The sequence below is a fragment of the Platichthys flesus genome, chromosome 7 (genome assembly GCF_949316205.1).
Source record: "Platichthys flesus chromosome 7, fPlaFle2.1, whole genome shotgun sequence".
Taxonomy (NCBI): Eukaryota; Metazoa; Chordata; class Actinopteri; order Pleuronectiformes; family Pleuronectidae; genus Platichthys; species Platichthys flesus.
This window is the reverse complement of record NC_084951.1, coordinates 22,053,712-22,071,209: the sequence shown is the minus strand read 5'-3', so window position 1 is coordinate 22,071,209 and position 17,498 is coordinate 22,053,712. Positions and strand designations below refer to the sequence as shown.

The window sequence follows — 17,498 nt, the reverse complement described above, 5'->3', positions numbered from 1 at the left end:
TAATGTTTTTATTGATCTAATTTCTGTTTATTACTTCACAAGAGCTGTAGACCTTGGTTTGCCCTGACTCGTATCACGCTACCTTTCACCCAGGCTTCATCTTCCTATATAGGTCACATGTCTAATACAATATGTGTTTAGATGAGATCCTCTTACCCAGGCTCAGATGTTCAGGCTCTCTGCCATCAACGTGAACCCAGACGGCGTCATGCACTGCAGACGACCCCGGAACAAATCCAAACGAAATCAAACTGAGGCTCAAGGAAAGTCAAACTAGAACTAGAGGTGAATTGTTAAAGATGGATGAGCCTCTCTCTCAGTGCTGCATCTCTGACATGTCGGTAAAAGTTTCTGACGGCGGCAGCAGAAGTCGTTTCTTTCGGTCGCCTCATTATGAAGTGGAGCAGAGTTTCCTCTCCTTCCTGCAGGCGCATTGCACGCAGTCTGCCAGCGCGCTCATTTATCTGTGTCACCTCAGTGTCCAGCTCTTCCCTCTGCAACACAACATCAGAGACCCCCCCCCCCCCCACACTCCCTTTACCTTCTGCTCTCTTCTTGCCTCCACAAATGTCGTGCCAAGAAATGGATGGAGCTTGTCTGAGGGGCGCTCAGGGGGACATGTTGCTATTTAGCAGAGGGATCCAAGTTTATTCTCATTGTCTTTCATCTGTGCACATTTTAGGATGAGTCCTTTAATGCGGTGACAGCTGATTGTTCCTGGACGAGAAGAGATTCAGAGCAGAGCCGGTCTGCAGTAAATCGTCTACTTCAAGGCCTTTTGAATTATGTTGGGGAAAGTGTGTCCGATCTAATCAAGTGGTGTATCCATCAATTAACGGTGCCCCTCGTCCTCTGAGGGTCGCCATGGGGCTGGAGCTGTCATTGGCTGAGAGGCGGGGTCCACGCTGGACAGGTCGCCAGCCTGTCACAGGTCCAAGTGGAGTATGAAGAGGGGAAATTTATCTTTACTGTAAAAGAGAGGGAGAGAGTTGGCTGTACAGAGAATCACAATCTACGGCCGGAAGCCAGTCAGACAGTTATTTCATTACAGGGCTGCAAGGTCTGGTTACTGTGGAATGCGTGACGGTGTCCAAGCTAAAAAGTCTATAATTAGAGTCAGCATTTACGTTACGGTTCCTCTGCTTTTTTTTGGGTTCAAAATCCAGCTGGAATTTGGGTCGACTTGGACGACAAATTTTGAGAAACAAACATTAACATAAACATCCACTCACTTCTCTGAAGAACAAGGGGCCTTTGCTTATTTGTCCGACCAACTGTCTGAACAAAAAGATTTTTAACAAAAAATACAAAAGAGAGAAAAGCAGTTTAACTTTGCACTGGAAAGCTCAAAGCCAAGAAACATTTGGTATAAAAACCTTGTGTTGATATATTTTCACTTAATTGAATATTTCATGGCCTTTAGCACATGCAAATAAACTAAAAACATGGAGGGGGAGTTGCAGTAATCTCGGCTTGAGATGACAAGAGTCTGGACCAGACCCTGTGCCGCCTCCTGAGTGAGAAGGGGACGTATTCTCCTGATGTTGTTCAGCATGTATCTACACGATCGGATTGTTGCAGCAATGTTGGGGTAAGGGAGAGTTGACTGTCGAGGGTCACACCCAGGATCCTTGTGGTCTGGGTGGGGACGGCTTGTTGATGGCTATAGTAAGGTCATGGGTGGGAGATCCCTTCCCTGGAGGGAAAATTAGCTTTGAGGTTGAGTATAAAATGTATAAAATAGTGTGAGCCCCCAATATAACATCCACTGGCAGCATTCAAGTGTTTATAACAAAGTTACATGTAGATATAAGTACATATATTTGATGATTGATGTTATAAAAAGCTGTAACGCCTCCTGATAGCACCCTTAGTTGGAGGCTTGAACAGATAATTTTGTAGTATTAATTTTGTAGCAATTTCAAAAATGTATTTATGGCAGAAGATAGAATTTGTTGACACATACTGCATATTAAAACAAACAAATGTGTATAATAATAATATCAACCAGGTTTAGTTTCAAAATTGAGATAAAGTCATTCACATTAACTGGATGATGAATACAAATATAATTCAAATATTTGTATATCAATCTCACAAATGGATATTACAGTAAACCCTCTTTGCGTGTGTGAGATCCATAATTTATATGAATGCACACAAACTGGTGGGATTACAGATGAGGTGGAGGCGGGCTCACAGCCAGCCCTCTGGCACACTGGCTGCAACAGCTGCTGTGCCCACCCCTTCACCACCACTACCACCCACCGCTGCTACTACAACCACTACCCGGGGCGAGCATGACGTAACCGCTGCCTCGCGCTGCTGCCAGCCAGCGTATCACGTGACAGAGGTCGCCAGTCAAAGCGTGTTACCGTCTCCCAGCTTCAGGTTGTGAGAATTGTAACATCCTCCGACCTCTGTTTTCTCTCCCTCTCTCCCTCTCTCTCTCTGTTTTACCTCTTTGCTCCTGTCAGAATATCGTGCGGCTTGACAGCACAATGCAGTGTAATCTCCAGATGTTGCTGGTTAAGGCAGCGTTTATCAATCATCAGCAGGCACCAGTGCAGATCTTAATCTGCTCTCGTTTGACATGCACTGAGGTCTCAATCAGGATGAGGTTTAACGCGTATGCGGCACAGCAGTAACGACAGGATTTCAATAGAAAACATGGACTGTCCAGGAAGTCTTGGCTGAATTATATGAATTCTAATCTTTTTTCTCAGCAGGGCCTCGAGTCATTGGTGCCATTTTGTTTAAAAGCCCTCAGAGCTCTGTCTTGTCGGTACATGATTGTTTGACTGCTCATGCGGCACGTGGTGTTATGGTGGAGACGAGGCTGATCCTGGTCTTTATGTGTCGGGATTTCATGCTGAAACTCCTCACTGTGCCTTTCTTATGCAAGAATGATGCAATAAAAATCACAGATTCTTTAAGTATAACATTTAATACTATGTTTGGTATTTTTATGATCCAGCTGGGCTTTCACTTAAATGACTGAATATCAAATAATGCATCTACTGTGTCTGCAGAATATGAACAGAAAATATATTTTTTAATAGTTGTTTTACGTCTTTATTAATAGACATGGTTTTCCTTTTGCTATTTTTTAAATGAATCGGTGCAAAACATGCACAGATCTCACAAATGCAGATGAGAATAACTTTGTGTGGACTAAACAAGTACTTATGCATAGGTATTGGCATAATATTTAGAAACGCTGTATCACATCTCTCCCACAGTACGGTTACACTAAAGAGGCTGTTTTACTGTGGAATGAAGTGACACACAGGTCGTGGAGGTGTTTGGAAAGTGAGAGGCGCCTGTCTGTGAGTAACATGCCTCGCATACCTTGCTAAAGAAGAGGCGGGGCCAGGCCGGGTGTCACACGGCTGCTTGTTCACTGTCTGTGGGTCAAATGGCTGGTCAACCATGTTTAATAAGATCAGATGCTGGCTGACACGTCCAACACAGCACTGACCACCACACTGGCGAGAGCAACACGTACTGTTAACATGATCATAAGCTCTGTTCAAGGTATCAGGCCGTTTAAACTCATACATCCATTCAAAAACTTTCAGTCAATCCAGAGTTAGTTGTTTTGGATAATTTGTGTAAATCATCGGATGCTAGATTAACTCCCGAAGCAGCCGACCTGCGCATCTGAGGACGTGAGTCATGCTGATGTCATCACAGCGCGTGTGAGTTTGTTTGATGAAGTCATCCAAACATCCTGATTAGAGCTCTGTTGTGATAAATGCATGATGGTGCGTCACAAATGAGAGATGGCGTACACACACGTAAGTGTTGATAAGTGTGTGTGTGTACATGGAAGTTGCTTTGACCCAAGGACAGTAGAGAAGAGGAACAAGTAGCTGATACATATCAAACACATTACTACTACTATTACCTCTACTACCGCTTCTACTAAAAATAATAATAGTACTCTTTATTTATAACTTGTCACCCTGCACTGTATTATATTACCATGTTATATTGTCATGATGCCATTTCATCATGATGTGGTCTACATCATCTAAACACTCATGATTGATTAATCTAAATAATCTGTAATGTTGCAAAAGGTTAAGGCTTTTCAAAACGACATCAAGATGATGTATGATACCACAAAATCTGAAAAATTATTTTCTTTCTATATTTGCTTTCAGGTCTATAGTCCTATAAGATGCAGAGATGTTTTAACTATAAGCAGGACGAATTCAGTTTCTGGATCCATGACAACACTTGAGGCATAAAATGTCTGGTGACTGAAAATGCATCCATGCATTGTTCAGTTATTTTGTCCACACACACAAAGAGACGAGTGAAAACAATAATTAGATTTGAGTTAAAGTCAGGTAAAGCTCTCAGATCAAATTATCTTGAGAAGGGACTTAAGAGGAGAATTTTCTGAGTCAGCCAACCGTATTTCCCCGGCATCCAAATCTGAAGACTCCTCAGATGAAAAGCAGTTTTAAAACCCCTTTCCCACTTGTTAAGCTCAGTCGAGTTCCCCCAAGACGAGTTGCTGTTTTTATTTTCCTCCCAGCCTCTGTGCCTCCTCCTTTGACAGGCAGGTGTCCTGTTGTTGTTTCCCTAAGCTCCACCTCATCTCACGGCTCAAGCTGCAGCCTGCTCTGCCAGTATGAGCCCAATACTCTCTCTCTCCTCTCTCTCCCTGTAACAATGGAGGAGCTACCTGCTGATCCCATCTGGTGCCAGATCTTTGTGAAAAGGGCCGACTGACACCTGTCTAAATCTGCACCGTTGCCCCCCCCCCCCCCCCCCGTCGCAACCATGATCCCCTGTCCTCTGGGGCACAGCTGGCAGGTTCCTGTGGGAGTCGCCCGACCTGGCATCGTGCACGTCCGTGTCAGAAGGGGGTGTGGAGGCCTCCCGTGCCAGCTGTCGGCCCTTTGTAGGTGCCTCTACGCGTCTGGAATGACTGACTCGCGGAGCATGTGGTTCCACAATGGCTGACGTTTGCTGTCACACCCATTTTTCACATAGTGTTTTTTAAAGGAGCTGCAGCGCTTTGGGGTTATTCAGGCTTTGTTTACATCCTGTTTGCAATGTTGTCCCCTTCGGAGATTGAGAGCAGCTACATACGCAACCCTGAGACTTTCTACTAAAGGTAGCATCATGTTTTTATCGCTTTTTCCCTGAAGCCTACATCCATGTTGTTGTTATGAGTATTCCCAATGCCATCGCCTCACTGTAGCTCCAGGGCTGCAGGGTCTGCCCCCTGCTGGCTCTTCATGGTAGGGATCATCAACACCGCTGGAGGATCTCAGGTCTGTTTAGACGTTGATCTCATTGTTGCACGAGAGTCATTAGATCCAATAAGCAGCACTTACAGAGTTCACGCTGTAATTACTGCTTTTTAATTGCTGCTACATCGGCTCATGTGTTCACTTGTTTTCCTGCAGATGTTTTAAAACATCGGCAACTGTCACGCTGCAGAGACGAGATCATTCTTTGCTCTGGATGAATTGTCGCTTTGAATATGAAGGACACCAGTTGTTTACTGGCTGTTGATAAACTTTTCTCTAATCCTTTCAGAGTTCTCTGGGGTTGGAATTGCTCAGAATATTGGAACATTGAGTTTCCATTACTGTCAGGCAGTTATCCAGACCAATGGTGTGTGTTGTCATTGCTGGAACTGTTGGTTTATTCATAGATTTGTTTAATGACAGTACTATACTTCACTCATTGAGAAAAAAGCTGAATATTCTCCAGCTTCTTCAGGTTCCAGCTTCTTCAATATGATGATATGCTATTTTTTTACATTTAGTAAATTGTGTTTCCAATTGTTGATCAACCAAATCACCAAACTTCTGGGCATTTGAAAATTGCATTTGGAATAATTAATGAAGAAAATAACTCATGGAATAATAGAAAGACATTTTTTGTAGCCGTATTGATGTCGTAATGACAAATCTTAGGTCAACAATTCAGGCCTCATCAATAATCAACACACATGAAGTCTCCCATGGTTGTTGTTGTTGGTGTACAGGGGCGAGCGATGAACCACAGTTGTGCTTCATGGATGTGACGCCCACAACGTGACAGGAGGAGAATAATGGGCCCGTCTCACTCTTTGTGTAACTACAAAACACCGCTGCTGCTAGTTCCTCTCGTCCAAGTGACCCATGTCTGCTGATTCTCCGCCGGCCTCGGTGCCTCTGCCCCTCTGCTAGCGCCCCTTTGCCCTGTGGCGCTAGCCCCCCCCCCCCCCCCAACACCTGTCCTCATTAGTCCCTGCTTGTCTGCCAGTCTTCCACTCAGGCCCAGCCAGAGTCCCCCTCTGCCAGATACTCCCCCCCCCCTCAGGCCTCGCTATGTGTTTCACTGTGGTTGGTGCTTTTTATGACCTTTTAATCTGCTAATGTGGTGGGCTCTATGTATGCACTGATTGGTTTACCCTCCCAACGACTCCTCTGAGGCACTTACTCTTACTCCGTCATCAAACCACGTCCCTTCCTTCTCTTCATTACTTACATCTATTTATTGCTTTGTTTGCTGCGTCTCTTTCCTGTGCCGCCTCTCACCCATCAATCTGCCCCCCACCCCCCTCCCTCGAACAGAACAATGACAACGAGACGCCGCTGCACTGTGCTGCCCAGTACGGCCACTTCCAGGTGGTGCGGCTGCTCCTGGAGGAGTTGACGGACCCCACCATGAGGAACAACAAGTTCGAGACCCCACTGGACCTGGCGGCGCTCTACGGCCGCTTGGAGGTGGTCAAGCTGCTGCTCTGTGCCCACCCCAACCTGCTCAGCTGTAACACCAAGAAACACACGCCGCTGCACCTGGCCTCTCGGAATGGACACCTGTCTGTGGTGGAGGTGCTGCTGGATGCCGGCATGGACATCAACTATGAGGTAGGTTTTTAAGCTCTTGGCTACACTAGAGCTCCCCCTAGAGGTGGGATGTATTGCTCACTGTTCATAAATCTCGTCTCTTTGCACAAAGTTGTACACAGAAGCGTTTGTTGACAAGCTAACTTTCCAGCTAAATCTCTCTCGAAAGGTGTTTTACCTGGCATCTGATGATAAACTAGCGGGTCAACAACTTCACGCACACAGCCCAACGTCGAGCGAGCAGAACAACACAAAGCAAACAAAGCAAAAGGTTTATTACTTGAGGAATAACAACAACAACTACAAGTCCAGAAATCCTTTGGCCTCTTATAGCTCTCGCCCATGAGTGAAATATGCTCTGATATTCAGTTTGGTCTGTGACGTGTGCTGTAAAGCAGGTCGTTATGTTCCAGCACGGTACACTAGTGCAGCTCCAGGCCTCCAGGGAGCACTGTGGCAATGAGAGACAGACTATTCTCCCTCTTACAAGTTTGTGTATCTCAATGTTATTTTTGAAGCTGTTTCAGGTGTAAAAACTACCCAGTGTTGATTTATTATGTGTGTATGGAGGATGTGTGTGTGTGTGAAGCTAAAATCTACGGCGTGCATTTGTTTCTTAATGTTCTGTAATGGCACAAATCATGTTAGGTTACTTAATCTGGTCTTGCATTACTTCCTCTCACTAATTCCTACGAGGTTAAATTTAAGACTCTTGAGCTCTCAGTCTGCAAAGGAACTGATGTGGTATCTAAGCATAGCCAGCCTGGCTCCCACTGGTTTGACCCTGTGGCTCTGACACTGCATCTAACTGTGCCATCCATCTGTCTGGAGATACTTTCCCCTTTTACTTCGCCCTACTTTCCTCAGAATCAAGGATGGGGTATCTATCCAGTGTCCTCCAGGCCCTGCACCCCACAGGTTTCAATTAGCATGGCCCTGTGAACTGGAAAATGATCCACTTTCATTGCTCAGCCACATCATCTTCAGTAGAGAAGTGGACCAGCTTGTGGGCATAAACTCAGTAGTTGCCCTACACTGTCCGTCGGAGTGAAAGGACGTCACTTAAACAAGATTGTTACAGGTACCACTTATCCCTTGAGGGTCACATGGGAGGCTGATCACTCCCTGCTGATATTGGGCGGGTGACAGGTTTACACCCTGGACGGGGCGCCAGTGTTTTAGAGACAAGTTATCGTATCCACATCAGTGTCCTCACTTTGTCCTGCTTCTCTCTCTCTGCCTCTGGCTCTGAATGTTCCTGGTTTCTTTTTCTGCTCAGACGGAGAAAGGCAGCGCCCTCCACGAAGCGGCCTTGTTTGGGAAGGCGGATGTGGTGCAGAGACTTCTCAGTGCAGGTCAGACCTCAGTGCCATAGTGATGTAATCAGCTAAAACCCCCTTACATCACTTGGCTTGTGTGTCTATCATCTATTCCTGTCGTCATTCTCCAGGTATCGACGTGAACATCACCGACCAGAAGGGCCTCCCAGCGCTGGACACGGTCAAGGACATGCCCTCCCAGAAGAGCAGAGAAATAGTTGCTCTCGTTTTAGGTAAATGTGAAAACACAGAGTTGTGGCAGGAAGTGTCCTCTTGATTTCACATCTTCCTGTTGTGATACAATCTCCTGTTTGGCTTTTTGCAGGTCACATGGCTGGGAAACCCCCTGACATCGACCTCCCCCCTCCGCCAATACCACCGCCTCAGGAGAGTCCCAGCCCACGCAGAAAGGGTAAGACTGGGAAAATGTCCCAAACTAGAAATGTGGTTTGGCTGTAGAGCAACCATTCAGTCAGCAAATAAAACAGGAAACACTGGACAGGCGAACTACAAAAGAGAGTTCTCTTTCATTTTTCAGCTAAAGACTGTGTGTGTCTGTGTGTTTTTTGACCAAAGGTGAAATGGAGAAGATGAGCGAGTTGATCTCGGGGCTGGCCCCGGGGCCCGAGGAGGAGAGCCCATATGAGGCTCTGTATGAAGCCACCTCCTGTCACTCTCTGGACAGCCTCACCAGCGGCAAGTCCTCTGACAGAGACTCTGGACGGCCGGATAGTGAAGCTGGCAAGGTCAGCAGAGGTTTAACTACATACACATACACACACACATCCCCACTCAGTAGAACAGTGTCCTCATCTCAGGGGTTTATAGGAGATAGAATACTGATCTCCCACTAGAGGGTGATAGTGATCCTCTGGCGGCACAGCTGGGCTGCTAAACCCCTCCAGCATTACACTCTGCCCTGTGGTACACAGGGACTGTGCAGTGCATTTCTTAGCTTTGATACATCAAAGTAATAGTAAAATAAATTGCAACCATAAATTTAGTAGAAATTATATTCCTTATCATTTGTAGAAAGATCGTCTGGTCCACACATCACATCCTGGTCCTGGTCATGAAGAGGAGGCGAGCTCAGAGGTGAGGAGTCAAGAGTGTTGCCACTTATAACACAACAGATATTCATATGTACAATTTCTAGCAGTGCATGAATGGTCACGATAGTATCACTAGCTTTTGTAGTCATTATATTGGACGTGGTGGATTTGTACAATGACAGAGGGACTGTTGACTGTCACCTCTGGAATCCTCTCAGTAAATATTAATGGAAGCGGGGCGTAAAAGGAGAAGTGAGGTGGAAAGGAGCGAGGACAGAATGAGAGAATCTGTCTGGTCTGAACTGTGGCCGATCACAGAGGATTCATTGTGGAAGTAACTTTAAGGAAGTGATTTCATACCAAAACTTTCCCAGTCTTTTTTTTCCTCACTGAAGGACACATTTGGATCTTGAATATAACCGGCTCTGACTGACACTTGAATGAGGAAGTCCTTTCACCTTCTTTCCCTGAACATCATCCTTTCCTCTTCTCTCTTTCTGTTTTATATTTCTGCAGGCGCTGTATACTAACAGCATCATTGATGAGAGAGGCAAGCCGGTGAAGGAGGAGGATCACACGTACGAGTTGTTGTTGTCTGCACAGACCAAAGTCCCGCTGCCAAGCAAGGAGTCCCACTCCCACAAAGGTAAAAGTGGGCTTTAATATCATCCAAAAGAAGGGAGGACTTGTATTAAAAGTCTAGCGCGTGAACAAAACAAAAAGAAATCTAATGAGGCTTGATATTTTACAGTTTAACCATTCATTTGATGGTAAATAAAAAGAAAACACAATTACAAACGAATATCTGGAGCTTCACTCAGGGAAATAAACATATTTTTTTAAATAGACCATTAACAATATTAACTACTAAATGGCTCAAGTTCTTAAAATTGGGTCATTTGTGTGTGCAAGACATCTCAAAGTTTAAGAGTGATATACCTGTGCTCCATTTTCCATAATATATTTTAAAGCTCCACCGATTCTTCCTGAGCCCGAATTCTTTTCCAGCATCAGCAGAGCCCAAACACACAGTCAACCCCACCACGGCTGCGTGTGCGGTACAAGAGCAGACCCTCCTCAGTCGTGGCTGGTGAATGGCACCGCATGTAATTGGATTAAATGGGATTAAATTAGGAGGCCATTTTGATCCCTAGCTGTTGATGTAGTTGTTTTAATACCGTCCCCTCGGGGCCTCCAACTTACTGAGCTTCACTGGCACCAGTAGGAAAACGTCACCGAGCTGAAGGCCTGGGGAGTTTGATGGGCTGATGTCATCACGCCTCCCCTGTGTGGATAAACGAGGCCATTAGGGGGGAAAAAGGCGTCGTCTCCTTTTGAGTTTGATAGAAGAGATGAACGACTCGTTTTCTGCCCGTTTCTCTTTAAACTGCTTATTCATGTCGGCATACCCAGTTAAGTTTAAATGGCAGGAAGATGAATCTGAAGTCTGTCTGAGTTGTGGCCTGATAACGTCTCCATGAATAATACAAGATATCATTCTACATCATTTTCACGTTTTCTCTCCTGACAATCACAAACTGTCTGAAGTGCTGTTGAGTAATTGAACTGTGGAGATAATCTGTCATTGTCTCAAATCTCTGTCTCTGCAGATGAGAATACCACTGCACAGTCTTCCAACAGTGTCCTACCTCAGGTATCTATTTATTATGTCGTGTTATATTGTTTGCATTTCATTTTTTTATGTGTTTCTCTATGTTGTGAGCGTGGGACTTTCAGTGGTTTGGATTCATGGTGCTAAAGAGGGACATGTCTCATCCTGGACACTAAGTATTATTTGAGAATTTATCATTTACAAGTTAATCTTTAGTTAGTTTTTATATACTTTTTTTATTGAAAAAATGTATTACAGGAGGGACATAATGTTTTCTGGTTGTCAATTTCCTCAGATCAGCTAGAATTGTTCAGTTGGACTCAAACTTGAACTGATTAGATTTAAAATTGGATCAGATGAAAGGTATCGATTACTTTCTCACCCTCAAATGTCTCTCTAATATTTTTTCCGTCTGCTTTTCTGTGAATTCCATGGGCACGAGTTTCACAAAAAAACCTATGGATTGAGTTTTGACAGCCAGTGAACAGTATCCCAGCTGCAATTTAGAAATTCGTATCTGGAGCGTGACCGTGTGACCACAGCGAGTTACATAATAGAGACGGATGCCTCTTCTCAGTCAGAGATTGAGTCATATGTCAGGCAGTTGGCAGAAGTCGTCTTAAACTGGCCCCTCATAACCGAACGTCCTTTCGTGAACCGGCCCTCTCTTTTTATTGGCCCATCACATCTTATTTTATTGCCTTTTCATATTTATCACACGGTAAGTGGGTTTTATTATTGCTGCCACCCATCTGCAACCACACCTGCTGCCCACAATATCTTCTCACCTGTTTTATTTCCAGCCCCTATTGGATTAGCTGTGCTCCTCACCCGCCTAATCATAATAAATGAGCAGGTCTGTGTCCTCTGCGCTCTAATGTGCAGCCTCCTGAGCAGAGCCACGTCACGGCTCATAAAGACAAACCCGCCACCATGAGGTCAATGCAGGAAACCAGTTGGATAGTGTCTTTATTTCATGTCAGGCCAGCTACACCATTATCCTGGATTATTAATTAGCCAAGCGGATGATGCTAATACGATTGTTTGCCTCTGCATGAAGTTGTGTTTTCATTGGCAGGCCTGAGTAAACTCTTTCTCCTCTTTTTAGCGTAAACCCACTGCCCCAAATGACCTCAGAGCCCCAAGCAAGACGAAAGACTCCCTGCACCTTCCTGGACAGTTGGGCCCACGGCTACCGGGAGGTGAGTGTCACCACCGCACTCAGATTTTAGCAACGCAATGAAGAACAACAACTGCGGCTGGCAAAGCTGTGAGTTCACGAAATGACAGAGTGGACACGTTACACTTGAAAGTCACAGGCGAAGCATGTCAGTGAAATGGGAGAAATGCGTTTGAGTGTGCACACTGAGATGGGCCTGGCTTGGATTAGCCGTGCCAGGGAATGCATGATTGGCATCCGCAGGCCACAGGGTGGATTTGGCTTGTCAGGAGCCGGCTGATTGACGTTCCCAGACAAGTGGACAAGGCTCATTTCAGAGCCAATATGAAACGGAGTTCTTGATTAGACGGTGAAACTCCGATTTGTATCCATATCCACACTTAAAGCTGGAAATATCACATTGTCCAGTCGAGCGTGCAGCGGAGGTGAGGATGACGGCCTCTGTTTTTCCAACACATACAAATATGTTAGTATTGAATAATTGTTGTGGAGCATGTTTGCAAAAAGAAGTGAAGAAAGAAGAGTTGTTGGTGCTGTTCACAGGAGAAACGGCCTTCTTTTTTCATAAGCTTGTTTAATTATTTTCTTACTGTGGTCAAAAGACAGTTTTAGATCCAAAAGAATTTGCAGCTACGTCAAGTCTAACTTTACAAATCTATCGAACATGTGATGCACATTAAGTCCCTGAACCCGTGCCTCATTGCTTCGTGGAAATATCTAAGCATGATGGTTAAAACTAGGCAGACACAGTTTCAGCTTAGATTCAGCTTGCACATTTAATGTTGATTAAAAGCCTTTTTTGATTGATTTAAAATTTTTAATGTTTCAGTTGTTTTAGAGGCGGGAGCTGACATGATATATACGATTTTGGGAAAATACACCCAAGCATCTTGATATAACTTGTGTGTTTGTGAGAATGACTTTCAGATTATTAACCCTAATGAGTTTCTAAAAACCATTTAGAACATTTCATGTAATTGTGGAAAATGTTAAAGGGTCAGTTTGAATGTTAAGTTGTGTTGAGTCAATGGAGGGAGATGTGAAACCCTCTATGTCCCTTTTCCTTGCATATTGGCCTGAGTGACTCTCAAGCAGTTCTCCTTTCCCGTTTTTTCTAAAACCACAAAAGCCCCAAGCTTCCTTGATGTGTGAATATATATTCTGTTTTTGCAGAATCAGCTAAGTTGAATTGAGGCTTCCTACTTTAGTGTTTTACATTAAACGGGGACATGCAGGCTGAGTTCTGCTCGTGTGAATGCTGTTCTCCTGATGATCTCAGGTCTGATTTCCTCCCCCTTGTGGAAAGTCGGGGGCCCAGACCTCAGCTCGCTCTGCAGCAGGTGGAGGATACTGTACGTGCACGGTCAGCGATATCAGGGCGTTGTATCATCTGTCACAAACAAATTGCTGTTCTCAGCAGGAGCATATTGCCTCCCAGCAGATTTCCATCTCTGTGTAGATGTTTTATTGGGTTTCCAGGGGATATTTCTCACGGGTTGTAGTATCCTATGGTTCTCCAAAGGCAGTAATATAAAACGGGTAAACATAGGGTGTAGTTATTTTATGCATGCTGCTCATTCACTACATAGCCAGGGTTAGGTTTCATTTACTGGCTGGAGAGCTTTTACAGTTTAGGATTGGCACTCGGAAGTCCAACCTAAGCTTTGAATGGTTGTTCCTGAGGTAGACATTTGTTTGTGTTGCTGTAATGATGATGTGGTGCATCAGAGAAACAGCAACAGATGGATGTAAAGACAGAAAACACCAGGTTAGACACAGGATGAGCAGTGAGCATCAAAATACACTCAACCCTTCCTTTCACCATGATGCCATTTCAAGTAAGTGATTGCTACAGAGGGATGGAATGTGGATGTGGCAGATGAGGGAAGAGCTCATTTGACGAGGAACCCATGAAAAACTCTGGCAGTTTGAGGGGAATGATATTTATGATAGGATGCAATTTGGTGCAGAGCCAAATAAACAGGATTACTCAAAAGCTACTCAATCAATTTTTACTTTCTTTAACATTGCATTGCTTAAGGTTTGTGTGAAATTCTCAAGAAATAGCGCAGACATCTTGATGAAAAGAATATGACATCTGTACAGTAGTAATATCTACAGTATGAATAGAGGGGAATTATGTACAGATGATCCAGATTTTATTATTTAATAGTATTTTTGAGTGGTGATCTTTATTAATTTACAGTACAGTAACTAATATCCCTTCAACCATATCACAGAATAGATATCTTGCTTGCAATTGAATGTAGGCAGTTTGCAGAACACTCTTTATATCTGATGAAATACATATATCTGCAGTGTTGTGATAAATTGGCCAATCAGCCTCGGTGGAGGTCTGTGCTCACAGATCATCGTCTAGTTTTAGTCATGTATCTGATTTCCTTCTTCATAATTTTGCACATGGTTGTGTGCATATAGGGCTGGGTGGTATGACTTCTAATCATCATCAGGATAATTTCAAACTTTGACATGGATTAATTGCCCAGTCCTTGTCCTTTATGTACAGTTGAATAGTGGTCGTCAGGACAGGAACTATTGTTCTGAAATGACTGCTCCTGTCAATAGAGGTGTTTGTTTACTTGTCTACACATCAACGAGATTGTTTTTGGTTCCTCATTGACTTTCTGCAGTGTGCGACCTGGAGTCAAGAATATCTGTTCATTCCCTATAAGAACAGGTTTACTTCTCCCCAGGCTGAGCTTGAGTTGACTTTGGACCATGCAGATGCTGGAGCGACAGCCAGCACCGGCACTGCAGTGTCTGTAAAACCAACATGACATCATAACTGAGATATGGAGTTCACGGAGCCAAATCAAATCCACGTCCCAGCCGCTGCGGTGACCTCATGCATTGTGACTGCCTGGACGTATGCTCCACAACAGAAACGCCTCAGCGAGGGGGGGTGCCGCAGTCTTGGCAAGGGTTAACTCGGTGTGAGATTGTTGGAGCCACAGAGATGTGCTCATAGGGCGTTCACACTCCCCCGCTGCCAAGGAGAGGGTGGGTGTTTGGCTGTGATCCTGACATGTGTGCACAGTTCACTCACTTGCTGCTTATAACAAACACCCACACACTCTTTTTTTATTTTTTCTCCATGTTCAAGCCTATAGCGACTTGTGAAAAGGGAGTTCAGGGCGTCGGCACGCTCCCTCAACGTAAATGGCCCCTGAAACACTAATGAGGCATTTTTGGTGAAGAGGGACTTTGTGTGTCAAACAGTTGAGATGTAAGATGGCCCCCCCCCGCCCTGCCCATGGACTGCAGATTTAACTCGTACACAGCCCGATCTTTCCATGAACAGCAGGTCGAGAGACTGCAGAGCGTTTTTTGTGAAGGACAAACAAAGTGTTGCAACAGGTCGATGCTTTTCTTGTGCTGCGACTGCCCCAGATTCCCTGTCACCAAACACCATGACCCTGCCACCCTGACGAAGACAGTCCGCACACACACACACACACACACACACATGCTCAGCCTCCTTCACCATGTGTCACAGGGCTAATTATCAGGAGTCTGGCTGCAGGAGGATGGGGTGATTCAAATTTCCATTCCTCAACCACCATTAGGGTCTAGAATTAGAAGCCAGGAATCACACAGGCTGCTGGTCACACGGCAGACAACAACCGGCAGCGCGGCAGTGCCGAGGGAGATGAGCGCTGAGCCGGGTATGGGCTGGTGTTGTTGGTGAAGCGTCGCCTCTACTGGGCTACGTCAAGCCGTGGTCGGTTTGCATTTGGGAAAGAGGCTTAGGAGGCAGTAATTCCTCTGGGAGAGGGAGGAGAAGAATCTAATTGTTTTTTAATTGCACTTGCGACTCGGCCCCGTTAAGGAGTTGTTTTCGTTGGAGAAGCCTGCTCATGTAAGTTTCACTCTGCTTGTTGATATCTCCGACAGCCTTTAGTCATTTTCGTTGTTTGTTGTACGCTGTGTTTATATCATTTGTTCTGGTTTGCTTCGTGGGGGGATTCTTAGTGTTGTGTCATTTTGTGGGACAGGAATTAGAAGACATGTGGTCCTGTGAGGTGAAGCAAGTCACAGAGATGACTAACCTCATCTCCCTGTTACACAACACAGGCAGTCAGGCACCAGCACATCGCCGTCAGACGGCTGCAAGCTGGGTTTGGAATTCTGTTATTTCTTCAGCCAACATACGCCTTCCCTTTGCTCCATCTCTCCTCTCTCCCTTGTTTCTCTCCGTCACTCCCCGTAGGAAACAATTACAGATCTGTTTCGGGTCTTGTGTGGGCGGTTTTGTATTAGCTCTGCTCTAAGGATCTGCCCCTCAGTTGGAAGTCCACTCTCCGAGCCTTTACAAACTGCTCTCTGTCGTCCTTAACTTTGTTCATTCCCTGTCTCTCACTCTTTCTAGATAACTCCCAGGCCAGCCAGGAGCCAGGTGTCCCGGAGGTGTTCACTGGCCTCCTGCACGGATCCTCACCTGTCTTCGACTCCGGCGAGGAGCCCTTCAGGCTCCCAGGTGTTCCGCTCCCCGCCAAGGGCCAGAAAGAATCACGGAAAACTGCCAAAGTAAAAGAGGAAGTAGTAGCAGCAGCCACGCCGCCACCTAGCCGTCCCAGTATGGCGGCCATCCTCACGGACTGTGACCCAAAAGCGATTTATGCAACTGTGATCAAGGAACACAGGGACTCTGGGGCCGGGGCTGTGTCTCCCGGAAGGATGCGCCCGCCTGGGGACCTGAAACTGGCACGCAGCCTCTCCAAGTCAGACTCAGACCTACTGGTGTCGCCTCCCAGCGAGGAGGACGGCGGACTGGGGAACCGTAGCGAGTCTGTTTCTAACTGTAGCACTGGAAAGAAGAGGCTTGAGAAATCTCCGTCTTTCACTTCAGAATGGGACGAGGTAAGTGTTCGCTCTTTAACCTTATTAGGGACTTTGTGCTTGTGTACTTTTTAATGCTGCGGTCTTAAAGCAGCTCTACAGATCAATAATATGAAAGTTAAACATATTTTAATGCAAGTTTCTCCAGTAATCACAACATTTTCTATTGAAATTAGAAAACCATTTGAATAACCAAACAAAGAAATGAGCCTAAGATATAATAAGTGTGTAAAACCACATCATTGTTCACCTGATACAATAAGAGACTTACAGCCTACATAAACAGACTATACAGAAGGGCCAATGTTAAATCTCTCATTTCAACAGTAGGTTTAGAGTCCAAACAAAATATTGTGGAGGATTCCTCCTGTACATTTTTTTTTTTTCATACAAAGCCTCAATTGTTAGTCGTGACTCAGCTTGTGTTGACGCTGGTTCACAACGGAAACGCGCGTGAATGAAAACGAGAACTCCGCTGACTGAAGTGAACTTCATCGCACACTGTTGTCGCTCTGTCAACACAAAGCCCACCTGTTGTCCAGAGGGGGACGCTGTGCAATGTGAGCTCCGCCTTGAACACAAACCATCAGCGAGCCCAGTGACTGTGTTGGA

At 45.2% G+C, this 17,498-nt stretch overlaps 1 protein-coding gene across 6 annotated transcripts in view; it reads left to right on the top strand.

Moving 5' to 3' along the window:
* The window catches only part of LOC133956319 (ankyrin repeat and SAM domain-containing protein 1A-like), a 62,270-nt gene that overhangs the window by 15,662 nt on the left and 29,110 nt on the right, over positions 1-17,498 (top strand). For all 6 annotated transcript variants that reach the window (XM_062391261.1, XM_062391264.1, XM_062391260.1 and 3 more), the window contains 10 exons: positions 6,588-6,884; positions 8,143-8,218; positions 8,314-8,415; positions 8,508-8,594; positions 8,759-8,928; positions 9,215-9,277; positions 9,751-9,880; positions 10,845-10,888; positions 11,955-12,048; positions 16,417-16,907. In XM_062391261.1, coding sequence (XP_062247245.1) covers positions 6,588-6,884; positions 8,143-8,218; positions 8,314-8,415; positions 8,508-8,594; positions 8,759-8,928; positions 9,215-9,277; positions 9,751-9,880; positions 10,845-10,888; positions 11,955-12,048; positions 16,417-16,907 — 1,554 coding nt within the window. The remainder of the gene's footprint in view (positions 1-6,587; positions 6,885-8,142; positions 8,219-8,313; positions 8,416-8,507; positions 8,595-8,758; positions 8,929-9,214; positions 9,278-9,750; positions 9,881-10,844; positions 10,889-11,954; positions 12,049-16,416; positions 16,908-17,498) is intronic.